This window comes from Ictalurus punctatus, chromosome 3 (genome assembly GCF_001660625.3).
Source record: "Ictalurus punctatus breed USDA103 chromosome 3, Coco_2.0, whole genome shotgun sequence".
Taxonomy (NCBI): domain Eukaryota; kingdom Metazoa; phylum Chordata; class Actinopteri; order Siluriformes; family Ictaluridae; genus Ictalurus; species Ictalurus punctatus.
The window spans coordinates 8021338-8048853 of record NC_030418.2 but is presented as its reverse complement, the minus strand read 5'-3'; the positions used below and the strand labels follow the sequence as shown (position 1 = coordinate 8048853).

Here is a 27516-nt window from a genome sequence, read left to right as displayed (position 1 = left end):
ACTGCAGACATTTTATACAATTATAGTCGTTACGATTGCACATTTCACCCTTTTAATCTGATCATTACCTTCGAAGGGCAGGATCACCGAAACCTTTCTTTTGCCCTGAAAAAAAAAAAAGACCAAATATGTCTTAAAATACACACAAGAAAAAGTGCTGTGTACAGATGCCATCAATTATCTTTTGTTTAATTAACCTCAGACTCGTACAAATAATCTTTGATCTCTGACGTAAACACAGAGGATATAAGGAATGAGGAAGCAGACAAACACACACACACACACACCCATCAGAAGAGTGACAGCTCACCTGCAGAGAGCCTGGACAGGTACTTAGACACATTAGATGAAGCAGCTTTTTCATCTCCCACTACATATAGCGCATAGCTCTGCCAGAAAGAGAGAGAGAGAGAGAGAGAGAGCGATAGAGAGAGAAAGAGAAGGGGAGACAGGTGGAGAGAAAAAAAATGAGCAAATGACTGTCATTAACAGCGGGACAGCACCCGTGTGGTTTCGGTTTTCAGCTGCAATGACATTAAAAGTCATTCTGGTTATGTTAGCGAGAAACGTATGCACTGCTTCTAACCAAGACTGGAGTCATCAACCACATTACTGTATATACCAACCACAGAATAAAAGGGAATGCTACCTCTGAATGTCATATCAGGTAAAGAAGAGGAGAAAAACACAGTTTAAAATAAAAACGACACCGCAACAATTCCTCTAGAGCAATGGAGTGGCACATCAGAACATTTGTTCTTTTATTTTTTTTTATTCAGAGTGAGTGGTAGAGTCAAAGAGAGTTAATGGACACTAATCTTTTGTCAGACCAGACAGAGGGTTAAATGGAATATACAGAGAGAGATACCGGGGTAAACACAATCCATAATTGCACGCTGGCTTGACAGCGCCTCTGGGCAGTTGTGCGTCATCTCACTCGTCCTGATGGGTAGAGATGCCCACCCCCACCCCAGTGATTCAGTCCTCCATTTCCATGGCTTAAATTACAGCAAGAAAACTTTAACCATGCAAACACACAGAGGCATCTCACATTTTTCCCCTACTTATTGACATATAAGTATATACACAGTATACGTCTCTCTCTCTCTCTCTCTCACACACACACACACACACACAAGATGGACATGTCTTTGATGGCTCAGGAAGGAAGCAGTATTAGTAAAATGTCATTATGATTAGCTAGGAGCAATATATCATCTAAAATTCTTGACATTTCCACAGAACACGGTGTCCGAAATTAGGGGCATGTGACCAGGTTAGAGTTCTGTCAAAGCACTGACCTTCATTAGATTGCGTTTGATTTGTTTGAACATAATATCTATAAGCTTACCACAATGAGAACGCTTTGGAGATATGAACTTTTTTTTTTCCTTTCCTTTCTTCCCTAGTACAGCTCTGTACAAGCTCCACCGTTAGGCAATTCTGGATACCTATACTTACAAATCAGATGCTGAACATATTTATATTTTAATCAATACTGTGAGAACTGTATGAACTTTTAGGGCGAGTTGTTAAAGTAGAAATCTATGGAATTTACCAACACAATCAGTTTGGTCCTTTCACAAATACCAGGCAGGTAGGGGAACGGAGGCACTTCCTGTCCCCGCAGACAGCTGCTGAGCCATGCAAATACACAGGGCACTTCGCCAGTCAGGTACACCGGCCAGCTCATCAACTCCATCTGAGCTTTAGAAAAACACACATCCACACAGAGCATTTGTTTAAACAGCAACGACTGCAGCACTGCCCAATCGTCAAACCTGCAACACAGAGAATAACCCAACTTGGCTCTTTGATTCATTGTTAACTGAGCAGAGATGCCTTTAGCTGCTAATGAGGGGACCCCGAGCCATTGATCACGTACTTACCCTGATCTATCTTGCAGGTTTCCTTGAAGCTTTTGATGAATGAGGGGTAATCACGCCAGTACAGATCAATGTATTCCTCCTGCTGCAGGTCCCTAATGAGTTGAGGAGGACAGGGGGATTAGTGGTGGACACCGTCTGATCAGAATGTTCGCGCGGGCCGAATAATCGATATGTAGCCTGATTATGAAACCATAGTTAGTTGGAGCACGTAGTAGGTTTTATTACAAGGACAAAGGCTATACACTGAGATAGTAGCACATAACAATGAGGAATTCTGATTCTATGGAACCTTTTGTTGAGATTGCTTTATGTGTTTATAAGTTGCAACCCCCCACGAATCTTCTAACAGGCTCAAAAATCACTTTTCATTATCAAACTACATTTATTAGCTCAAATCTTTTCTTACACTCAAAAATATTTTGCCTTTGTATTGATTCTACATATTTCAACCAACGACCCATGAAAGCTACAGCAACAGGCAAATGATTACTGAAATCCTTTAATCCTTTAAACTTAAACAAGCATACTGAAAAATGTGTGCGTCCTTAATAAAGCAGGGTTCTTGGGACAAAAGCACAAAATGGGTACGGGGGGAGGGGGGTGGGGGTGGGCTTCCAGCCCACACACACAGTAACACACTAGAACTTACAATAGGACCCACTCAAGCTTGTGTTTATGTTGAACACAAAAGCAAATCAAGCTCTTGACATTTTTTTTCATAACAATTGGGCAAGATGGCTCATCTGACCAGCTACCCTTAACTGAAATGGCAAAGCATTTTAGTCACCCCACCATTTTATTTGATTAGCTCCTCTTACTTTTATGAAAAGTATGGAATACTCAATAATTATTGCGATGCAAGTTAAGATACCTGGCCATCTGTTGCAGGAGGCCCACGAGGGCACGGGCACTGCTACGCTGGAGCTCGTCCAGTTTTAGGTCCTCGTAAAGCAGATGGAGCACATAGAAAAGTGCTGGGATGTGGGTGAAGAGCAGAGCTGAGGGGTCCAGCTCAGCTGCTGGCCCGCTCTCATCCATGATACCAGCAGACACTTCTGTATCCAGATCAGACATGCCTGGGGCTGGATACACGGACACCTGGCAGTGGTAGTCTGAAGTACAGAGGTATGTCCAGTCCTTGATGGAATACGTTTGAATGTTATAGTGGGGGAAAATAAATATGACAGCGATTAATAACACTGCCGAAATGCACAGAAGCCATCAGAAGACTAAAATTCCACATTTAAACTTCAGTTTTCTCAAATCTCAGACAGGTGATTTCCAAAAGCAGCCTATTTTAAGCAAAACTTTAATCAATTAGATAATTTAGTTTGGTTTAAATCGCATCTTATTTAAATGACTGATTAAATTTAATCAAAGTTCTAGCACATCGGATATCAGCAAGTACTGGTCGCTCTGTTTCGAACACTTACTTCATCAGAGCCTGTATCTGCTGGACGTGCCTTCTTAGGAGCAATTACCGGTGAGAGGGGCACTTCAAAATGGAGCTGTGGAGGCAGAGGCTCATGAGTCAACATCAAGGATTAGAGACCTCTGTGCATTTCTCGCAGCACCCATCGCTACGACATTACTATGAAGCAATTACACTAATAACACCCGTCATCTCGTATATATCCTCAACACAAACGTTAGACGCAAACATTACTGACATTTCGTGTCCACGACAGCCGTTCCGTGTTGTAGCCCATTAATGTCATCAAGCACGTGACTAACAGATTCCACTCCTGATGCATGCTGGGACCTCCAGGAGCATTGTAGATATTGTACCACTTCACCAGCACCTTCATAGCCGTGTCTTTGGGCAGGATGAACCGGATGGCTTGTAGGCATCGTTTCACTGAAAACACATCAGGCATTCGTAATTTAATAAACCTAGACACAAACGAGAGTAGATTCCTCACTTCTACTTTCCTGACTATATCCGCTAAAAACTGTACATATATAATTAGTGTAATATATATTTCCTTCAACTTGACCCAAATGATAGATAACATTTTTTATGCCATGCTGTTCAGTACATGTAATACACGCACCCTTCAATTCTAAATAAAAATGAGGGGGTGAAAGGTTTAAGCAGAGCAGGTTGGCAGCAGACTGAAAAGAAAGCAGCTGAGGTATGATGAAAAGAACTGAAGAAACATGGCGTGCTAGATTTGAGTAGGTGGAGAAAAATAGAGAGGGGAACGGTAATGAAAATAGATGCAATAGACGAGTGCGGGATGGAGGGGCTCTGCCAATAGTGGATTTACAGGGAACTGTTTGGTGACACAACAGTCCGTGAGGAGCATGAGAGAGGGCCCATTGTATCCATGCTGAAGGTAGGAGTGCGAAAGGATTAATTGTAACAGCAGGGAGTATGGAAGATTTACCCGTGGTCAAATTTAGTAAGTTCAATAAAATATGAAAATCTACATTCCATATTGTGGGTTGAAGATGTGCATGTACATTATTAATCATAAATAATCAAAAAAGGAAATTACCAAGAGTGATATAAAGTTTCAAAAGGGGGGGGGGGGGGGTGTCTTTAAAGGCTAAACAAAAGTTTGGATAACGCTGAGTAAAATGGAGCATGGCCAATGCACATATTTGTTGTTCATCAGCGTACATGGGGGAAAAAAAACTGCATTAAATTCAACATTCAAACACAGTGAATACAACACAACGCGTTAGCTATGCACAAGAGGCAATTAGGCTTTCTTAATGAATCTGCCAGTATCTTAATTGGCAAACAAACTCCAAAGGTCAAAACAAAGCTGGTTAAAATGTCACTTTATTAGAAGTAGGGAGTCCTTTCTTCTAAACCAAATGCCCTATTAAAGAAGGACAGACAGGTCATAATATGCCATCATTTTTGAGGACGTAAATATGAAGAGGCCAGGTCATAACAAAAAGCCAATTAGTGAAAGCATTACATCACACAACTGCACAGTGGGCTATAACAGACGACATGACTGGACACCTTGTATGTTTTCCATGTTAGAGCAGAAAATCCTATATTTCTGGAGTGTTTTCTAAATCTGTATGAATTACACAATGTTCATCGAGGGCATCAGCACAAGAGCATTTAAAGAGACATGTTCCAAGGCTGAGAAAAGTGAGGGTGTCAGTGATGATATGCAGTGATGTGACTGAGCACAAAATACAGGACCAGGTATACAATCTCACAAGAGAGTGAGTGTGTGTGTGTGTGTGTGTGTGTGTGTGAGTGTTCTAACCCAGTTCCGATGTAGCCACTTCAGGAATGGTGATCCACAGCATTGAGCCATTGCTCAGTTCCTGAAACAGAAAAAGCCAAGAAAAGAACAAATTATAATCATGTAGATAAATGGATGACAGAAAAAAAATCTATAAAAACAATCCAATTACAGCCCAAAGGACCTAAAGCTACAACAGCTTTTTTAAAAAACCTGTTCAAATTGCATGTCAGTCAAAATCCATTAAAGATGGTTGTGGCAGGTCTAAAAGTAAAATACTTGTGGCAGTAAAACATGCTTCAGCAGTCCTGACAAATCAGGCCCTGCAGACAGAGCACAGAGCTAACTGAATTATGTCAACATCGTGACAGATTCCTGGTGCTCCAGGATGAGCATGCATGAATACATTTGCACAATTTTACTTCTATAATCTCAGACTGGGCATCAAAAACCAAGAGTAGTTATTAGCTTTTGAGGAAGAATATCATTTAGGAATAAAGTGGTGCTAAAATCTCTAGAGCCCTGACAATGCCACAGTCATCCACGGCACTGGTGTAGGAAACATGGCATTCCTCTCAGCATCAGAGTGGCAATAATGGACATCTGTGCGCTCATGTATCAGGAAGAGGGCAGTCAGCATCACTGTTCAAACTTGCAATTATACGGCATGACCAGCAGTTTGAAAAGACGGAGTGGCTTCATGCCTTAGAAGAAGCATCTGGCCCCTCCCTGGCCTAAAATGTATTCATATAAGTCATAAAAATAGCGAGTAAAACAAAAATAAATGACACAGCGGGTCTGAACCTGTGCTTTCAGTAACTGACAGGTTAGATCTTCAAACTCCAGTTACTGTTGTGTGGAGTTACACATGGGTTTTTTATCCAAGTCTCTGGTTTCCTGTCATTTTCCAAAAACATGCCAGTGTGTGCAATGTGTACTCTAAATTGCCCATAGATGAGAATGAGCATATGTGTCTGTGTGTGATGCTGTGCAATGGACTGGCAACACATCCAGGGGGTATTTCTCTCTTGCACCATATTCACAGAATAAGCTCTAATCTCTGACCATTTCTTATTACATAATTGCTTTAATTCATAGACGTTGGTGGCATTTCCTGCAAGAACTTTAGGGTGTGGAGAAAGAGCACAATCTCTACACTAAATGGCCTACAGTATGTGGACACCTGGCCACTGAACATCCCATTCTAAAACCATGGACATAATCTTCTGAGAAGGCTTTTCACTTGATTTTGGAGCATGGCTGTAAGGATTTGTGCCCATTCAACCACAAGAGCAGAAGAAGGCCTGGCATGTTCCAGTTCATCCCAGTGGTGTTCATCCCAATGATTGGAGTGCTTCCACTAAAACCTTGGCAAACAGTGTCTTCATGGACCTCGCTTTGTGCACAGGGGCATTGTCATGTTGGAACAGGTTTGGGCCTCTTAGTTCCACAGAAAAGAAATCTTAATGCACAGACATTCTAGTTAAGTGTGTGTTTCCAACTTTGTCGCAACAGCTTGGAGAAGGCCCACATGGGTGTTAAGGTCAAGTGTCCACACACTTTTGTATACAGTGTAAACCATATAGTGTAAACAGGCAGTATATAAACAGCCTTTGTACCTTAGCTTGGGGAAGGCCCACATATGGGTGTTATGGTCAAGTGTCCACATACTTTTGTATACAGCGAATACATTCAGTGTATAAACAGTCTTTGTACATTAATCACACTTAAAAACAACACTTTTCTATGCCACTATAGGTTACACAATCAAGACATTTTTGTAAATTAGTATTTGAAAAAAGTCCACAATATATACAAATGTGGGTATAGAAAGTGCGATCTCAGTGGATTTCTACAGATGTTACGTTTCACTCACATACAAGATACAAAATTAATTAATTTTAAAAAAAGAGAGATTGCATGTAAAGCAAGCTTGGGGTGAAATATGGGGTTACATTTTACATGCATCCAACACAGGTGGTATGGATTGAGCCACATGGAAGCATAAATGCTCATATATGTAGAAAAAAATGCTTCAGAGATTCAGGCTTTCGCTTTTAGAGGATTCAAGAGAGTACACAAATTTTAGAGCACCAATGCTTAATATTAACATAAAAGTCCATTCATCTGTCTATGATGCTGTAATTCACTGTTACAGTGCATCACTAGTGACTGCAACAAACATACATACATATAATTATTTTTTTTTGCATGTGTTCTATACAGGTTGGTTTTCATATGCATTTTTATTGCCATTGCAGCAAACTGAATGGGAGAGGATAGGAATCAGTGACTCCCACATCTGACAACGTAAATGCTCAGCTCTCAACCCACTTTTTAAAAAGGTTATCTGGTCCCCTGGCCCAATATCAGTGAAATAGAAGAGAGTGTGTGTGTGTGTGTGTGTGTGTGTGTGTGTGTGTGTGTGTGTGTGTGTGTGTGTGTGTGTGTGTGTACGTGAGTGAGTACTGTTTGCTGGCTGACCAGTGTGAGACGGTTGCTGACTGGGTCTCGCAGGGCTTGGATATGCGGCGTGGCCTGCTGGAACGGTGAATCCTCTAGCCATGATGACTCATGATGCTGCACTGTTCTCATCTCTGACACCGGGGAAGGCATGTCGGACTTAACGTCGTGGGAAGAGATGGGTGTGGGAGGTTTGGATAAAAACATGACACCTTACATTACAACATCTATAAGGCATCGGACACGACTGTGACAGCGTTACAGAAATGGAAAAGCATAGTCGGAAAAGCCACAGCGAATGTAATTAGTGTAATGTAAAACTGTCCTTCATATTAATTCAATTTGCTCTAAAGCTCCTTTCCTGTCATCTTATACTGATGCTTATTTCTGTTTTCGATTGACTTTTTTTTTTTATATCAATTTAATATAATCTCTGATGTCATCTGCGTTAAGAAAAGAGCAAAGCTTTTCGATTTCGTCGTTTAGACAGCCTTTGATTAACGAAGGCGCATTTGGTTGAAAAGTAACTCTGAATTTAAACAGATCATTCTATTGATCCAGACCTCAGACCTATGGAGTGAACAACAACTGCATTTATCATTGTACTATTAAACATCTGCATGTCAGGACTTTTCATGCTTCTCTGATTCAAGTCATGAGACAAATTGCTCTTAATAAATGTTAACAAGATTGTTTCCTCTAGAAAGGTCCCTGTTACGTACCTCCTCGAGCCTGCTCATATGCTGGACAGTTGCTTTTGCTGGAGTGCTCACGTTCTCCAGCACGGTGTTTAAGTGTGGCAAGGGGGTTGGCAAACTGAAGGTTGGTGACAGAAGACCACGGACATACACTTTGCTCACCTAAGGAGAAGAGAGACAACTTCAAGTGAGCTTCATCTATGGCCAGCCTCAGCTGTGACATCAGCCCTCTCAGCTGCAGGAGGACAACATGTGTACAATACAAGCCTGTCATTTTCTACTGAATATAATCAGTGTCATGACAGCATAGTATGTATAGTATGCATTGTTCCTTTATGCAAGATGTATCAATATAACACTGTATAAACACAGCCATAACTGTAAAACCTGTGACATCTAGGACCTGCCAATTCGACACACAAAGAATCACTGAATGATTTAATTCCAGACACAAAGCACCAGAAGAAAAACCTTCTAAATTACACACGACTTTAAGAACTGCATGCGGACTATCAAAAACCATTAAGCCAACAGTGCAGATCAATTAGTCTACTTGTAGTCATATTAGAAGCTAATCTGTTTGCAGCACTGACACAAAACCAAGCTGGTTTTTATCTTGCAAAACTAAGTTAGCAGATACAGCGCATACACATTCCTGTGTGAAAATAACCGGTTGTGTGGCTGCAGTGTGCATCTGTAGAGACAGTGATAAGAAAACAGCATCACTGTAAACGAGACTAGTATTCATGCAGTCAGGAACTCCAGCTTTCTTGTTGGAAGATTATGATTGGAAGATCTGATGTGCTGCGTTTCACTTGATGTGGGGTTTAAATAAAGATTACTTTGCAGTTTCTATACCGGTAATTGGGGACTGTTACCCAGCTTTGACAACTACAGTTATGACAACACATTTACACACTTCACTCATTACTATTTCGAATACGCCGTCATATTCAAATAAGCAGCGATGCCAAATGTCACAGTAAAATCACATTTGGTGACGTAAATCTCACTTCTGAAATGATTACGGTCACTGATAAAGAAAACTGTTTCAAATTACGGACGTCGATAGACAAACATTCACTCTGCAGTATAGGATCCGTTTGAATGAATTAATTTATTTTGATATTCATTTTTAATACAGGTTTTTGGATAGACTTAAGTACACGGAGAAAGTTAGAACACCACATATGATATGAACAAAACATGGCACATATGAGCTCACCCGTGTGACTCCTGTGTATAACACCAAGCTGTTGTTGGTCTCTAATACTAGCAAAGCATCTATGTCCTATAAAAACAAGAATGAAAGTACACACATAGAAACTAAGAATTAGGAGTGGGGGCTGTAAGAAAGATAGCATCACAATTCATAACTTTTTTTTATTATACAATATACAGTATCTTACAAAAGTGAGTACACGCCTCACGTTTTTGTAAACATTTGATTATATCTTTTCATGTGACAACACTGAAGAAACGACACTTTGCTATTTTGCTGTCCCCTCAAAATAACTCAAACACACAGCCATTAATGTCTAAACCGCCAGCAACAAAAGTGAGTACACCCCTAAGTGAAAATGTCCAAATTGGGCCCAGTTAGCCATTTCCCCTCCCCGGTGTCATGTGACTTGTTAGTGTTACAAGGTCTCAGGTGTGAATGGGGAGCAGGTGTGTTAAATTTGGTGTCATCGCTCTCACACTCCCTCATACTGGTCACTGGAAGTTCAACAGGGCACCTCATGGCAAATAACTCTCTGAGGATCTGAAAAAAAAGAATTGTTGCTCTAAATAAAGATGGCCTAGGCTATAAGAAGATTGCCAAGACCCTGAGCTGCAGCACGGTGGCCAAGACCATACAGTGGTTTAACAGGACAGGTTGCACTCAGATACATATACGTGAGTGCTGCCAGCATTGCTGCAGAGGCTGAAGGGGTAGGGGGTCAGCCTGTCAGTGCTCAGAAAATACGCCGCACACTACATCAAATTGGTCTGCATGGCTGTCGTCCCAGAAGGAAGCCTCTTCTAAAGATGATGCACAAGAAAGCTCGCAAACAGTTTGCTAAAGACAAGCAGACTAGGGACATGGATTACTGGAACCATGTCCTGTGGTCTGATGAGACCAAGATAAACTTATTTGGTTCAGATGGTGTCAAGCGTGTGTGGCGGCAACCAGGTGAGGAGTACAAAGACAAGTGTGTCTTGCCTACAGTCAAGCATGGTGGTGGGAGTGTCATGGTCTGGGGCTGCATGAGTGCTGCCGGCACTGGGGAGCTACAGTTCATTGAAGGAACCATGAATGCAAATATGTACTGTGACAAACTGAAGCAGAGAACGATCCCCTCCCTTCGGAGACTGGGCCGCAGGGCAGTATTCCAGCATGATAACGACCCCAAATACACCTCCAAGACGACCACTACCTTGCTAAAGAAGCTGAGGGTGAAGGTGATGGACTGGCCAAGCATGTCTCCAGACCTAAACCCTATTGAGCATCTGTGGGGCATCCTCAAACGGAAGGTGGAGGAGCACAAGGTCTCTAACATCCACCAGCTCCGTGATGTCGTCGTGGAGGAGTGGAAGAGGACTCCAGTGGCAACCTGTGAAGCTCTGGTGAACTCCATGCCCAAGAGGATTAAGGCAGTGCTGGAGAATAATGGTGGCCACACAAAATATTGACACTTTGGGCCCAATTTGGACGTTTTCACTTAGGGGTGTACTCACTTTTGTTGCCAGCGGTTTAGACATTAATGGCTGTGTGTTGAGTTATTTTGAGGAGACAGCAAATTTACACTGTTACACAAGCTGTACACTCACTACTTTACATTGTAGCAAAGTGTCATTTCTTCAGTGTTGTCACATGAAAAGAGATAATCCAATATTTACAAAAATGTGAGGGGTGTACTCACTTTTGTGAGATACTGTATGTCATGATATTTAATTATTATGGTCATGATAACTGAAAACTAGGACCACAAGGAGTAATGCTTCTTTTATTTAAAAATAATAATAAAAACTTCTGGAAAAACTACGATTAATAATAGTTTTACTTTATATGAACAAAAAAAAACAAAAAAACTATAACGTAATGCAATTTCTCTAAGTTTTAACACTTAGATGTTATAGATGTAATCTCTCTAACTGTTTGTCATGGGCTTTATAACCGTCATCTCTGTGACACCTATTGAAATAATCTCACCGTGTTTTGAACACTGACCCTAATTCTACAGGCAACTAAACATACAGATTTTATTTCTGATCATTTCAACAAGTTCACATTTAATTTTGTTTCCGTTTGCTACCTCAGGCTTATTTCCTTACCTCCAAAGGTGCGGCATCTTTGGCCGGAATGGAAGTAACTGACGCAAATATGAGTTGGGAAGTTTCGTTGCTTTCAAGAAACTTGACACATCTGGAAGAACCACATGAGAGTGGACAAGAAACCTGTGTAAAAGCTAAATCGAACCATTATACTGTCTAGCCAATACAGCAGAAATCACATTTTTAATAAAAGCAACAATGAGAGGGTTTTTTTTTTTTTTTTTTTTTTAAAGTGGCATGGAAGCGGGCGTGTAGCTCACCTGAGCTGCTGGTGGGATTCAACAAGGAAGCACAGGTATCTGTTCTCACACAGGTCAGAAGTAATGAACACTTTAGATGCCTGGCAGCTCTTCTCCCTAAGCAAATGTATAAATTAGGAGAACATAATGATTTCATTTATGCAGAGCTTTTCGAACATAAGGTCGCTTTAAAAAGCCTCGACAGAAACCACAACTAATTTTGTTTACAACAAAACTGTCCAAGATAAACAGAACAAATAAACATGACAAAACATGTCCACAATACATGAATCAGAATTAATAGATTTGATAGAATAAGTATAAACAAAGGGAAAAAATAAAAGACAAGGACAGGAGCAACCAAACATGAATGGACGGGGCACATGAATTGGAATGGTACTGTGTGTACAGATGTGTTTTTAGTTCAGCTTTAAAATCTGAAACAGAGGTCACCAAGACTCTGAGGAAATTGTTTACAATGGGTGGTTGATATAACATTAAACATCCTCCTACCTACTGAAGCTAATCTAAAACAAGGCTCTAATGCTGCATTCAACTAGATAAAATAATTTGCAACAGCTGTCTGGAAAAACCCTACACAACCCTGAGTTCAGCAAGTGACATCTAATCAACAGAGCTACTCGCAGCATCGACAGTAAACAAACAGCACTTCTTACGTTTAAATTACTTGATTTAATGCTGTATATACACAAGTATTTGCTTTAGATCAATCAACGTTCAGGCATATTAGCTTGCTAAATTTATAACACTGACTATACAGTTCAGTGTTTTAAGGAGGAATGTATTCATCACTCAATACAGTTAACTGGCTTGATTTTTGTTTACAAAAAACAGACATAGTGGCGTCCATATTTCTTTCCCACCACTTTGTAGTGCTGAGGCACAGAGGTCAAAAATGACAATTTAAAAGTTCAGACTTTCGAGTCAAGTCGAGCGCTGCGCAAGTGTGTTTGCAGGGATGAATAGTCAGAAATGTACTGTGGGGCAAGACCGTAGATGACCTTGACGGTTATTATAAGAACTCCGTACTAAATACAGAAAGGGATATGTCACAGGTGCAGTTTATAGAGAGTAGGGGTGAACCACTGTTTTGTCAGTTCTGAATCAAATTGGAGTTTGTAACACCATGGATACAGATGGTAGTAAAAGTGAGGATGGAGAAAGAGGTATAGCAGGGCTAGAACTGATACGGCTCTCAGAATAGCGTCATCAGCATAACAGTGAAAACCGAGGACAACTATGGGACTGGAAGGAAACCTGGAGCTTATGACAGCCCAAGAACTCATCCATGTGAAACCTGTTTAACTTAGCACATAGATTCTATGGTTAAGTTTCTCATCATCACCTCGTCTTCAATCATTTTCACACTTTGATCTTATTTTCTGAGATCATTGTGGTCATATGTAATGCTACCTGCATCATTTTTTTAATGAAAGTACTTAAAAGGTCTGTTTTAAATGAAAGAAGAAGTGAACTTAATGCTGGTTTAGCAAATTTTACCCAATTTACAACTTACAGTATAATCCAAATAAGAGGTCAACCATTTTATAAAAGTCATTACTTTAAGTGAAAGCAAAACAATTTGGTTAGAGCACTTCCAACAACACTTTATAAAAACAGAAGCAGAAATACTGCTTTTTCTTTTGAAAGTAAGATCTCATCTTTGCAGTCATAGCGGTACAATCATATGTATGCCTTCACTGTATACAGGTTGTGACTAACCTGTAGGAACTAGTGGTCTCTGTCCACAGCTGCTCAATGCAGAGGTCAGGCAGGATGGGCTCCATCTCAGGCATCAGGGCTGTTTCATTCAGCGTGCTGTTGGGGGACGCCTGCAAGCTGTGTCCACGGGCTGACGGTGAGTGGCATGACACATTGAAGCGCTGAGTTCCCGTAAAAGAAGGTGCCGCCATGCCAGGGGAGTGGGCTCGGCTAATTATTAAGCACACACAGCGAAGAAAAACACTCATGTTGGAAACATTGTTGCAACTAAAATACACCAGGTTATAGCTAGGGATATGATACTGGGGGGTTCTAGGTAGTTTTTGACACATTTTCTGATCCACTGAAATTCCATGTCATGAACACAACACATATTACATATATTAATACGTATATATTAAAGGCATGCTGCTATTCCACTTGTACTGTTCTTCACAACTTGTAGAGTGTAAGTTTTAGTCAGTACGAGGATGTCAGTGTCGATTATCTTAACAAAAGTGGAAAATGTGTAATCGGTTAAAGGAAAAATAACAGTGGAAATACTCCAATAATTGTCAGATGTTTAAATAAGATGCGAGTGTCTGACGAATGCAGAGTCTGCCTGACCTGAGAGCGGCCATGTTGGAGATATTGGGCGAGTGTGCACGAGAGTGCAGTGTGGGTGAGGTGGGCACACGGCTCTGGTTATGCAGGGCATGGCAGTGCAGGGGTGAGCCGGGGGAGTCCAGTCGGCTCACGCTCCTCAGGTGGGCGCCAAGGAAAGTGGGTGCGGCTGTGGGGGTCTGAGCTGGCCCATCCTGACTGGGACACTTCAAAACGGTAGCCTGCTCCTGCAGGGGAAAACTTCAGTTTGTAATTCATTCACATAGTCGGCATTTCCATAGGATTGTTTAAAAAAGTCTCTCAAGAAAAAAGAAAAAAAAATACAGCAGAAGTACTTTTGCTGAGTCAGCACAGCAAACATGCTCCGTTTGCGTCAAAATTGTAACATTTAATAATTGAAAAAAAAAAAAAAAAAAAAAGGTTTATCAAAGTTTTGTGTGTGGATCAAATTATCTACTGAATATGCAGAATAAACTGCATTGTTGTGGGTTTAAGCACCGAACCGAACACAAGGGTTGAGCTGAATCACTGTTACCTCTGGTGTGACTTTGCGCAGAGCCCAGATAGTATGACTGCACTGCAGTGTGTCGTAGGTCATGATGATGGAGGGTTCAGCACAGGAGAACACCACTTGAAGTGCGCTGTCAGATACATACTGCAGGCGCTGTGTCTCAAACAGCCCTGCCACACCCAGACAAACATGTTAAACTCGAGATAACGCTGCCTCCATATACAGTCTCCTCCAAAGGTACTGGAACAGCAAGGCCAATTCTTTGGTATTTTGCTACATAATGAAGCCATTTGGGTTTGAGTTCAAAAGATAAAGATGAGACGTTAGATCAGAACTTCAGCTTTCATTTCCTCATATTTACATCTAGATGCATTAAACAACTTAATACATGGCACCTTTGGTGGCAGACCAACCAATTATTAGGTGATCAAAAATATCAGAATACGTGTTCGACGACAACTGTAGCTCATAAGAGACGGAACGGACTGCATCTCACCTGCAGACTTGCAGACAACAGGGGCTATTTCATCCAGAGGGTGGAGCATGCTAAAGAGGGTGGGAAGAGGCTCCCTGACAAGAAAAAACACCACAAATGAAAACATATACACACACACAAACACCTTAACCTCACTTTAATTAAATGCGTGCAAGTTAGATAAAATAACATCACCACTAGCCAATGAGGACAAAAACTATGAAATAAGTACCTTGAGGGGCTCAATGGAGCATCAGATGTGAGATTTTTGCGCTCAAAAAGCAATCCAAACTTAGTGGGCCACAAAAAGGAGACCTAAATTGCAAATAAAACTGTTATCGTACACTTAGTTCACATGGTACCATTTGTACAAAACGAGCTATCATGCTAATGCTTAAAACTTATCTTATTTCTATTAGTGACACATTATGTAACAACATCGTTAAGAAATAACATTTCTTTTAATAACTACTAGTGGACTCAGACTTTAAAGGCTACTTTAATACTGACTAGTTCTAAAGTTCTAAATTATCAAATATATACACTAACCATAAGGAATCGTTCATGTCTGTGTAATATCCACAAACGAAATAAAACAATACGACGGTAAAAGTCCTACAAAGTCCTCTGCAATGTTGCATAATACTTTCAAATTATTTTCAATAAATTATACACCCATTACAGTAACCTGTACGTACTGAGCTAAATCAATAATATATTAGGCTTAAAATACTCACATAGCATGAATATGTCGATGATACAGTACACCAGGTACAATTTACCTGAAATGGCAGCGGGGAGATGAAGTCCTTTCCACTCACAGAGTGTACATTCACGCATGCGCTTTGGACTATACAGACACACTTTTCAACTGTGTCCTTTTCTGAAGTTCAAGGATAGAGAAGAGCTCAATTTTAGCAACATTTGACAAAGGTTCACAATTACACGCACATGAAGAAAATAAATGTAGCCAGCGATGCAAAATAGGCTCACCCTCTTTCCGGGATTGAGGAACAATGAAATTACACCACAGGGCCTATAAAAAGAGTAATAAAATACAAGAAATAAGCCTCCTGAACAGACATCATTTTACATAAGGTACATACAGTGGTGCTTGAAAGTTTGTGAACCCTTTAGATTTTTCTATATTTCTGTATAAATATGATCTAAAGCAACATCAGATTTTCACACACAAGTCCTAAAAGTAGACAAAGAGAACCCAATTAAGCAATTGAGACAAAATATTATACCTGATCATTTATTTATTGAGGAAAATGATCCAATATTACATATCTGTGAGTGGCAAAAGTATGTGAACCTTTGCATTCAGTATCTGGTGAGACTCCCCCTTGTGCAGCAATAACTGCAACTAAATGTTTCCGGTAACTGCTGATCAGTCCTGCACATTGGCTTGGAGGAATTTTAGCCCATTCCTCAGTACAGAACAGCTTCAACTCTGGGATGTTGGTGGGTTTCCTCACATGAACTGCTTGCTTCAGGTCCTTCCACAACATTGGAAGTCAGAATAGGACTTTGACTTTGGTTTTAACCACTCTTTGATGGAATGAATTGCGTGCTTAGGTTGCTGTCTTGCTGTATGACCCACTTTCTCTGGAAATTCAGATCACAGAAAGATGTCCTGATATTTTCCTTTAGAATTCACTGGTATAATTCAGAATTCATTGTTCCATCAGTCATGGCAAGTCGTCCCGTCCCTGACGCAGCAAAACACACCCAAATCATGATACTACCACCACCATGTTTCATAGGTGGGATAAGGTTCTTATGCTGGAAGCAGTGTTTTCCTTTCCCCAAAGATAACGCTTCTCATTTAAACCAAAAATTATATTTCAGTCTCATCTGTCCACAAAACATTTTTCCAATAGCCTTCTGTTGTCCATGTGATCTTTAGCAAATTTCAGATGGGCAGCACTGTTCTTTTTGGAGAGGAGTGGCTTTCTCCTTGCAACTCTGCCATGCACACCATTGTTGTTCAGTGTTCTCCTGATGGTGGACTCATGAACATTAGCCAATGTGCGAGAGACCTTAAGTTACTTAGAAGTTACCCTGGGTTTCTTTATGACCTCACAGGCTATTACACATCTTGCTCTTGGAGTGATCTTTGTTGGTCGACCACTCCTGGGGAGGGTAACAATGGTCTTGAATTTCCTAGAGTCCAAACTCTTTAGAGATGGTTTTGTATCCTTTTCCAGCCCGATGAGCTTCAACTCTTTCTGAGGTCCTCAGAAATCTCCCTTGTTCATGCCATGATACACTTCCACAAACATGATCCCTGTTCTTTAAATAAAACAGAGTGGTCACTCACAGCTGATTGTCCTCCCATTGACTGAAAACACCTGACTCTAATTTCACCTTCAAATGAACTGCTAATCCTAGAGGTTCACATTGGATCACTTTCCCAACAAATAAATGACCAAGTATAATATTTATTATCTCATTTGTTAGATTGGATTCTCTTGGTCTACTTTTAGGACTTGTGTGAACATCTGATGTTTTAAGTCATATTTATACAGATATATAGAAATGTATATTTTTTCCCACATAGATTTACAAACTTTCAAGCACCACTGTAAATACCTTAAAGAGCAACTCCAGTGGCCTATTTTTGCCAATGCCATATCCCAGTTTATCCCAGTTTATCCCACATTATCTGCATCACATAACCACTGGTTGTAGAAGGGTATATTTGCCAGTACAAACCATATAGTGATGTGTAATTGGGTCATTTTCACAACTCAAAATACTCGACAGACAAAATGAACGAGTTCGATAATTCCAGAGACCTGATCACGACTCTATAAAGCATCTTGCTGTTTTGCCACCAACAAAGCATAATGGCCGAATGTCTTCAGCGCTTCTATAACACCAGCTGTGTTGCCTCTCTCACGTCTTTGTTTTTGCTCTGCATGCGTTGCAAAAGAAGTTAAATGTTAAAAGCTTATTAAAATCTTATAACTGGCGCCACTTTAATGCTCATTTTAAACCAGATGGGGGAACGTGGCTTGCCGCACACTAAGATAATTTTGTCAAGCTAATAAACTTTATTTGTTCGTATACTGTGGTAATGCATGTTTATAATAATCTGACCTTTTTATACAGACCATTTGCACAATTATATTTATGCAATAATAGTGAGAAAGCACAGAAATGACGCTCTGTGCACCACATTCTAGAAAACAAAATGAGACCTTTAAAAAGCTTAGAAAGATTTTCTTGACATCTTGTTGGTTTCATCTGACTGCTGAAGACATGGACTGCCAAGAGCTTACAAAGTATGCACAGGATCTCAGCATTCAAAGATATATCATTTAGATGATGGGTACAGAGGAAATTCCGAAAGTCATCAAAGGGCCAGAAGAAAAGACCAAAAAATATATATAATAATAATAAAAAATAAAAACTTATCAAGGAGGCTGTCAAGAGACCTACAGCAACATTAAAGGAGCTGCAGGAATAGCGGCCAAGGACTGGTCACTTCCTGCATGTGACAATCTCTCATATTCTTCACATGTTTGGACTATGGGGTAAAGGTGGCTAGATAGAAACCCTTTCTAACAAAAAGAAAAAACACCCAAGCCTGCATACATTTAGCCAAAATGTGTTATGGTTTGATCAGACTTTTTGGGCTTAATTTTAAAAGATATGTTCATTGCAAGAACAAAAGAGCTCATCACCCAAAGAACACCATACTCATGGCGAAGATGTAATCAGCATCCATATTAATTTACACACACTGAGCACTTTATTAGGAACACTGTACTGATACTGGGTAGGGACTCCATTTGCTCTCAGAACAGCATCAGTTCTTCGTGGCGTGGATTCCACAAGATGTTGGAAACACTGCTTTGAGATTCTGGTCCATGTTGACATGATTGCATCTCGCAGTTCCTGCAGGTTTTTCAGGTGCACTTTCATGCTGCGAATCTCCCGTTCTACCACATCCCAAAAGTGTTCTACTGGATTCAGACTCGGTGACTGGGAAGGCCACTGAAGGACACTGAACTCATCGTCATGTTCGTGAAACTGGTTTGAGACGATTTTTGGTTATTGACATGGTGCATTATCATGCTGGAAAGAGTCATGAGAACATGGTAAATTGTGACCATGAAGGGATGCACATGGTCAGCAACAATACTCAAATAGGCTGCGGCATTCAAGCGATGATTGGTATTAACGGGACCAAAGTGTGCCAAGAAAACATTCCCCACATCATTGCACCACCTCCACCAGCCTGGACTGTTGAAAAGGCAGCTTGGGTCAAGCTGTTGGCACCAAATTCTGACACTACCATCTGTGTACCTCAGCAGAAATCGAGATTCTTCAGACCAGGGTACATTTTTCCAGTCTTCAACTGTCCCATTTTGGTGAGCCTGTGCCCACTGCAGCCTCAGCCTGCTGTTCTTGGCTGAAAGAAGTGGAACCTCAAGGTTTGACGTGTTGTGCATTCTGAGATGCTTTTCTACTCACCAAAACTGTACAGAGTGGTTATCTGGGTTTCTGTATCCTTTCTGTCAGCTCGAACCAGTCTGGCCATTCTCCACTGACATGCTGAACAACAAGGCATTTCTGTCTACAGAACTGCTACTCACTGGATGTTTGTTCTTTATTGCACCATTCTGAGTAAACTCTAGAGACTATTATGTATGAAAATCCCAGGAGATCAGCAATTAGAAATATTCAATACCCCAGTCTGGATGCAACAATCATGACACAGTCAAAATCACTGAAATCACATTTTTTTCCCCATTCTAATGGTTGATGTGAACTTTACCCAAAGATAAAGTACGATTTTATGCACTGCTGCCACACGATTGGCTGATTAGATACTTGCATGAATGAGTACATGTACAGGTGTTCTTAATAAAGTGCTCCATGAGTGTATTACACATTTGGTATGGATAAGGTAATTTTCCCCCTCCTGTACCATATTACTGATACCTGCTGAACTGGGCTGTCCACAGTGAAAGCCTTGTACACATAGGAAGCTTGATCCTTGGTCCCACGGCTCCAGATGACCATGTGCCCGGCCACGTACAGCTCCTCTTCATATTCGGCTTCATCACTGAACACAGCGGAGCCTTTCCTCAGCTGCCAGGACTCCTGCCAGACAAAGATCAATGTAAACCGTGGGGGAATTTTTTCACAAGACATCTGTCTGTTTGTCTACACTTTACAATGCATTTTTGGACTTCCTACCAGATGTCAATTAAAACTGCACAAACACCATATAAATGATGAAATATTTAGTCCTACACATTGGCGAACGAGATGCGCGAGAGCTGGTATTCTGAGAATCAGTGCTTAAATGCAGAAAGCAGTAGTGTTGATGAAGAACACCACCTACTTTCTCTCTCTCCTGGAGGCTGACCTCCTGCAAGGAACCCACCAGTCCCGCAGTTCCGTCAGAGCACCAGAGCTCGGGGGCAGGCTGCAGCTGGCGCAGCTGGAGGTTCACGGCGCTTGGGTGGCGTTGGCAGTGCTCACGGCCGAACGGGACAAACGGCTGCAGTTCCCCAGCGGCTATCATCATGGCAGCTCTCTCTTCATGCACGTTCGACATGAGTCCCCAATATCAGCATTTTATTTCTGAGAGAGAGAGACAGAAAGGGAGAGAAAGAGAGAGAGAAAGAACAAGAGAGAGAGAAAGGGGGAGAGAGAATAAACGCTTCAAATTGTAAAACGTTGTTCTCAAAAATATCTTTGGGAATATTGTTAAGGGAAGAGTTTCCAAGTTTCCCAGCAAATCCAAAAGGAAACCAAGTATTGGCTTGAGTTTAAAACCCAGACAGTAAAATATAGTCTGCATACGTGCTGTGGTCATGTGATTTACTAATCATCAAGCGCAATATGGATGGCCACAATCCTTACAAGTGCTGATGATAAAGAGCAAAACAAAGAGTTTGCATTGAAACAAATTGTATGTAGTACACAAAGGAATTTTTTATACTGTGGCAAGAATGTGTACACCAGGAAGACACTCCCATGTCTGTGATTTATAAAGATTTATAACTCATGTGAATGGATCATAATTCCTGCAGATGTCCTCCAGCAACATTACTGGGTCTGGGTATCTTATCCTGGAGAAAGAATAACAATTAAGGGATTTAATCTTTTTGTTTCCGTGTTTTTGTTTTTTTATTATTATGATGATGATGATGATATATGCATGGCTGAGCAAAGAGACAGATTAATAATACATTTTTCATCTTCAAGACCAGGATGTTTTTTCAAATGGCTAAATACCAGGCAACACAGGGGCACACCTCACATGCCATGGTTCTCGGATCCTCATGAGCTCAGGTTACTGTCTGTGTGGAGTTTCCTCCGGGTTCGCCAGTTTCCTTCCACTATCCCAAACCATGACAATAAGTGTGAATGTCTGTGTGCATGGTGCACTGGGATGGACCGGCGTACCACCCCGGGTGTATTTATCCTCACATCAAATGTTTTAAACCCTAACATCCTTATTAACAAAGGATGAAAATCTTTAACATTAAGAAAAGATATTTATATTTAACAATTAGGTTACAGAGACAATAAACCTAGATCAAATAGTACAGGTTTTCTTTTTCTTTTCTTAAATAGAAAAACTGAAGTGATGTTTCCTTGATGTATAAAATTGAACAAAAATGTCCATGCCAACGCTAATCTTTTATTCATGCCTAGAATTCTCAGGTTTTCCTGATTAGATACTTTTAAGCTGGTTTCACAGGTTGATTTTTTTGTCAGCAGTCTAGAGATTGGATATTGTGCTTCCATTAGACTTATTACATTGATATGTTAAAAAGATATCCATAACCAATCAAATTTATTGCTTAGGATGCATTTCAGCCAGCTCCCTAGTTCAGTAGTCAGGTCACTGATCAAGGAGTCGGCCATTTTAAGGGCTGTCTCAATCATGAAATCCTTCTACTGCACTGGAACGTTTGCTCCCTAAAAAAAAAAATCCCTTGATGCATCGCAAAAACCAGGTCGCATCGTTGCTCACCATGTTCCCTTACTGGAAATGACATCATATTTTCTGAAGCCTCTCAGCTTGAGAAAATGGTGGAAGAAGTCTCAGCCGACTTTGTCTACAAATGTGAGTAGCTTATCACTCTTGTTGCTCTCAAATGATTTTTAACTTTATTTGATGATCTTTATATGGTTTGTTTGACTTCAACAACAAGTGTTTAATGGTTAATAGAAATATCCATTAGTAGCCTACGATCTTGTTTGAAGTACCATAACAGAAACGTGTGTGATTAAGCTAACAAATTTCTGACATATAATGTTGACATATAATGTCAATGATGATTTGGGGTGCCATGTAATTTGCTGGTGTTGGTCCACTGAGTTTTCTTGAGTCGAGAATCAATGCAGCATCTACCAGGAGATTTTAGAGCACTTCACGATTCCATCTGCTGAAAAGCTTTATGGAGATGCTGATTTCCTTTTCCAGCAGGTCGTGGCACCTGCCCACAGTGCCAAAACTACTAGTAACTGGTTTTATGACAATGGTATTACCGTGCTTGATTGGCCAGCCAACTCGTCTGACCTGAACCCCATAGAGAATCCATGAGAGACACCAGACCCAACAATACAGACGAGCTGAAGCCCGCCATCAGAGCAACCTGGGCTTCCAGAACACCTCAGCAGTGCCACAGGCTGATTGCCTCCATGCCACGCCACATTGATGCAGTAATTCATTCAAAAGGAGCCCAGACCAAGAGTGCATAAATTAACATACTTTTCAGAAGGTCAACATTTCTACATTATAAATTCATTATTATAATCTTTTGAGATACTGGATTTTTTATTTCTATGAGCTGTAAGCCATAATGATTAAGATTAAAACAAAAAAAGGCTGGAAATATTTCACTTTTTTTTGTAATGAATCAATAATATATGAAAGTTGCACTTTTCGAATTCAGTTACAGGGGAAAAAGTAAACTTTTCCACGATACTCTTTTTTTTTTTTTTTTAGATGTGCCTGTATATATATAAAAAATAATTATACCCTATGGAAATTGCTGGCTTGTTTAACATATTTGGACATTCGACCCTCTTTGAAACAGTACCTATTAAAGTTGATTTACTTGGGCAAAAACCACAAGGAAAATTCGCTTTCGTTCATTTATTCAACAGAAATATCAATAGATGTGATATTCTTCTGTGGAAAAAGTAAGCACACCCTTGGCCTAAGAAGCTAGTATTGCCCCCTTTAGCAGGAATAACTTCTTTTAGGAGTTTTGCATAATTGTCCACCAGGCTTGCTGGATATTCTGACCACTCTTCAATATTCTTTCAGTTGCGAGATGTAAGAGTTTTCATGCATGTGCTGCCCGTTTCAAATCCCCCCACATCATTTCAATGGGATTCAATACTAGACTTTGACTAGGATATTCCATAACTCTCCTTTTTGAGCCATTCCTTAGTGGATTTGTTAGTGTGCTTAGGATCATTATCCTGTTGAAAAGTCCACTTTCAGTTCAACTTCAACTTTCAGACAGATGACCTCACATTATCTTCAAGCACTCTTTGATATGATGTAGAATTCATAGTTGAATCAATTAATGCAAGCTGTTAAATCCCTGAGGCAGTGAAGCAACCCCAAACCATAACATTTCCAACACCGTGCTTCACAGTTGGTATGAGGTGCTTCTCCTGAAAAGTTGTCTTTGGTCTGTATCAAACATGTCTGCTGTTACTTTGGCTGAACAACTCTATCTTTGACTCTGTGCAGAGCAAATTATTCCAAAAGGCCTGGTCTTTGCCTATGCTCACTGGCAAACTGTAGTCTTGCAAAGGATTTTTCCTGGCATGTCTCCCATGCAGGTCAAATTTGTACAATCTCTTTCTGATTATAGAAGCATGCACTGTGACACAAACAGTTGCAAAACTTACTAGCAGATCCTGTGATGAAATTTTGAGGTTCTTAGAGACTTCTTTTTGCATCAGACGGCCTTCTCTTGGATTGAATTTGATGTGATGGCCGGTCCTGGACAAATTAGCACTCGTTTGAAATCTGTGCCATTTGTAAATGATTTTCCTTACAGTGGAATGATTTATTTAAAATCATTTGGAGGTCTTTTTAAATCCCTTGCCAGACTTACAGGCCTCCACAACATTTTTCTGAAGGCCTTACAGAACTCTTTAGATCTTGGCATGATGACACCACACACCTCAACAGCAAAGTGTTCCCACCAGACAGATACAAGAGGGGTATAAATAACACAGGATCCACCTGCACTCCCTAAACAGGTTCTAATCTCTGGCACCCAACCCAAAATAATCAACACCTAATCATAATTTTATGGCTTTTCTATGTGACTGAACTGTTTCTTTTTTGTGCGTCATTTGATAAAGTGTATCAACTTTACTAATAGGCACTGTTTCAAAGAGGATCAAACGTTTGCTTGTCCAAATATGTCAAAAAAGCCAACAATTTCCATGGGGTGTGCTTACACATTCATCTAGCAGACGCTTTTATTCAAAGCGTCTTACAACTGAGGGAATAAAAGCAAAGCAGAGAACAAAATAAGTAGTGCTATCCTGCAAGATGTATAATTGTATTCTAGAGAAGCAAAGTGCACAGAGTAAAGGTGTAAGAGCCAGAGCAAGTTTTATTTATTTTATATTTTTTAAATAATGTGGGGCTTGGCATTTTAGGTCTTAATTAAGTGCTCACAGAAGAGGTCGGTCTTTAGCTGTTTTTTGAAAATAGTGACCGATTCTGTGGTCCAGATTGAGTTTGGAAATTCATTCCACCACTGAAGGACAGCTAGTTAGTTTGTGTACCTATTTTTTCTCAGGACTGTATATACACATACTCATTACCAGTTAAATATACACTTCCCAGCATGCAACAGCAGTGAGCTGGGCCTCAGAACATTAGTGCTGTAACACTGCTCCTGTATTAAACTGTGTGAAGATCTAAATACATGCCTACTTATTATAGCAATTATTTATGACCACATATGGAATAATACAATTTAAGGATGTTGGTGTAAGCAATATGTAAGGAAACTGCACGTTTTAATACTGATTAAATCAAATGTATTAAAACAGCAACGTTACATACTGGACTTGTCTAGCTTCAGCTCATATTTGTGTTTTGCTATTGGCTTGTTTTTGTCACGCGGAACTGGCAACCCTGCAGAAACATTTTTAAAAGTTTTTTTTTAATAAAAAATAAATAAATGTTATTTATTAGCTTGAAAACTTGAAAATAAAGCGTATTTTCCCAACTGAATCAGCTGAGAATATTTACACTGTATTTGCAAACGAAAGGAAATTTTAAAGAGGCATGATGCTACTTATTAGCTTGCTAGCTAGGAAATTAGCTGAAAGGCGTAGCTGTTTGTTTGTTTGTTTGTTTATTTATTTGCTTGCTTTGACAAGACGTTTTTAATAAAACATTAAGTATTTTTCACATTCATTGACAAATACTCTATATAAACCCTCTCTGTGACTCAGCTGTTCTTACTTCAGAGACACCGTTAACTAAACAAGCTAGCGACTATTAGCAGGTAAGCTATTCACTGATAACAAACCTGGTAATAAGGAATAGCCTGGCTCTTGTCTTGGAGTCCGGTCCTTTCTTTCACTGGATGTTACCAGAACGTACTAGCAATTACACCCGCAATGAAACGAACTAAAACGAATGATAAGCAGTGAAAATGAAGTAAAAACACACTTTCAAATGAACGCGGACATCTTTGCAATCCCGTGAGTCTCTGCACCGAGAGCAACCAATCACAACTAGAGCTGAGGGGATGCGTCACTGTGCAGGGAAATGCATAGGAACTGCACATCGACCAATCAGCATGCAGAGTTTCTCACACACAAACCATAATGCAGTTACTAACTATAATGCTAGTCAAAATCTTACCTCCTGTATAATCTGATATATACTCACCGGTCACTTTAAGAGGAGCACCAGTACCCCTGCTCATTTGTGCAATTATCCCATATTCTTATCATGTGGCAGCAGCGCAAATGAACCCTTTCTCTTAGTACACTGCCGTTCCATTTCCACCGTCAGAATGGACCTTTTCAATCAGTATAGGCAAATTAAGTCTGAGCCAGGACACTGTTGGGTTTCTGTATGTAGAGTATCATGACTGTGTTTAGCTGCTGGTGAGCAGTGCAGAGGGAAAGAGGAGGGGTGTGAGCCCGCTGCTGGGCAAACAATTCACAGCTCTCTACAAAAACATTGGTACAGAGATAAAGCGGACAGCATAGCTGAAGCTTTTTGATAGTAGAACACCGTATACAACCACCACAATAGAAATATAACATTTAAACATAGTTGGCTAAGTAAAAAATAAAAATTTTAAGAAATACTTATGAAAAGCTGTGTGTGCAGAGTTTGCATGTTGCCTGGTTTCCTCCGGGTACTCCCCAGTCCAAAAACATGTGTTTTAGGCTGATTGGCATTTCCAAGTTGTTCATAGTGTGTGAATGGGTGTGTGAATGTGTGTCTAATTGCACCCTGTGATTGGTTGGCACCCCGACCAGGGTGTCCCCCGCCTTGTGCCCCGAGTTCCCTGGAATAGGCTACAGGTTCCCCCACGAGCCTGTGTAGGATAAGCGGTATGGAAAATAGATTAAGAGATGGAAAAAACTGCATATGAGTATATACTACTTGTATATGAGTCATTAACCAGTGGCAGTGGGATATTACAAATTAATTCAATGCTGAACATAGGCACCCCCAAACCAGCAGAAATTCCTTCTTTTTTTGGCCTCTGGTTAAAGAGTTAAAGGTCAAACGCTTCGGTTAGTGTTCACATCAAACATCAGAATGAAGGGGAAATGTGGTCTCTATGACTTTTTGGTGCTGGTTGGAGTTTTTCAGAAACTGCTGATCTCCTGGGATTTTCACACACAACAGTCTGTGGAGTGGGGTGGGGGGTGGGGGATTACATCCAGTGAGATCATGCTTTGATCACATTTGATATTTGATGTGAGCATTTACTTGACCTAATTCCTTTGTGTGTGATTTTGTATATTACGCTGCTGCCACAAGATTGGATTCACATTCACATTTACATTTACGGCATTTGGAAGACGCCCTTATCCAGAGAGACTTACAGAAGTGCTTTGAAGTCTCTATCAATAAATACATCCTGATACTGGTTCACTAGGTCATGGACTGAAAATACCATCAGTCTAAAAAATCTGTTGGGGATGTAATATAGTAAGAAATATACACACAGCACTTTTTTTTTTAGATGAAAAGTGCTAATTTAAGTACTTTAGGAAGAGGTATGTCTTCAGACGCTGTTTGAAGACCGCCAGTGACTCAGCTGCTCGGACATCTAGGGGAAGTTCATTCCACCACCTGAGTGCCAGAA

General features: G+C 40.4%; 1 protein-coding gene across 2 annotated transcripts in view; it reads right to left on the bottom strand.

Annotated features, from left to right (window-relative positions):
• anapc1 (anaphase promoting complex subunit 1) overlaps positions 1 to 25921 on the bottom strand; it is a 57250-nt gene extending 31329 nt beyond the window's left edge. For both annotated transcript variants that reach the window (XM_017464563.3, XM_053679507.1), the window contains exons 1-23: positions 25711 to 25921; positions 20520 to 20761; positions 20114 to 20275; positions 16148 to 16190; positions 15937 to 16037; positions 15387 to 15469; positions 15176 to 15249; positions 14704 to 14849; positions 14172 to 14395; positions 13566 to 13775; positions 11844 to 11939; positions 11584 to 11674; positions 9491 to 9556; positions 8290 to 8427; positions 7589 to 7726; positions 5126 to 5186; positions 3560 to 3747; positions 3323 to 3397; positions 2761 to 3026; positions 1890 to 1981; positions 1559 to 1707; positions 311 to 389; positions 69 to 105 (exon numbers count right to left, since the gene is read on the bottom strand). In XM_017464563.3, coding sequence (XP_017320052.1) covers positions 69 to 105; positions 311 to 389; positions 1559 to 1707; positions 1890 to 1981; positions 2761 to 3026; positions 3323 to 3397; positions 3560 to 3747; positions 5126 to 5186; positions 7589 to 7726; positions 8290 to 8427; positions 9491 to 9556; positions 11584 to 11674; positions 11844 to 11939; positions 13566 to 13775; positions 14172 to 14395; positions 14704 to 14849; positions 15176 to 15249; positions 15387 to 15469; positions 15937 to 16037; positions 16148 to 16190; positions 20114 to 20275; positions 20520 to 20735 — 2735 coding nt within the window. In that variant the 5' untranslated portion in view covers positions 20736 to 20761; positions 25711 to 25921. The remainder of the gene's footprint in view (positions 1 to 68; positions 106 to 310; positions 390 to 1558; positions 1708 to 1889; positions 1982 to 2760; positions 3027 to 3322; positions 3398 to 3559; positions 3748 to 5125; positions 5187 to 7588; positions 7727 to 8289; positions 8428 to 9490; positions 9557 to 11583; positions 11675 to 11843; positions 11940 to 13565; positions 13776 to 14171; positions 14396 to 14703; positions 14850 to 15175; positions 15250 to 15386; positions 15470 to 15936; positions 16038 to 16147; positions 16191 to 20113; positions 20276 to 20519; positions 20762 to 25710) is intronic.
• Positions 25922 to 27516: the final 1595 nt, after the last annotated feature.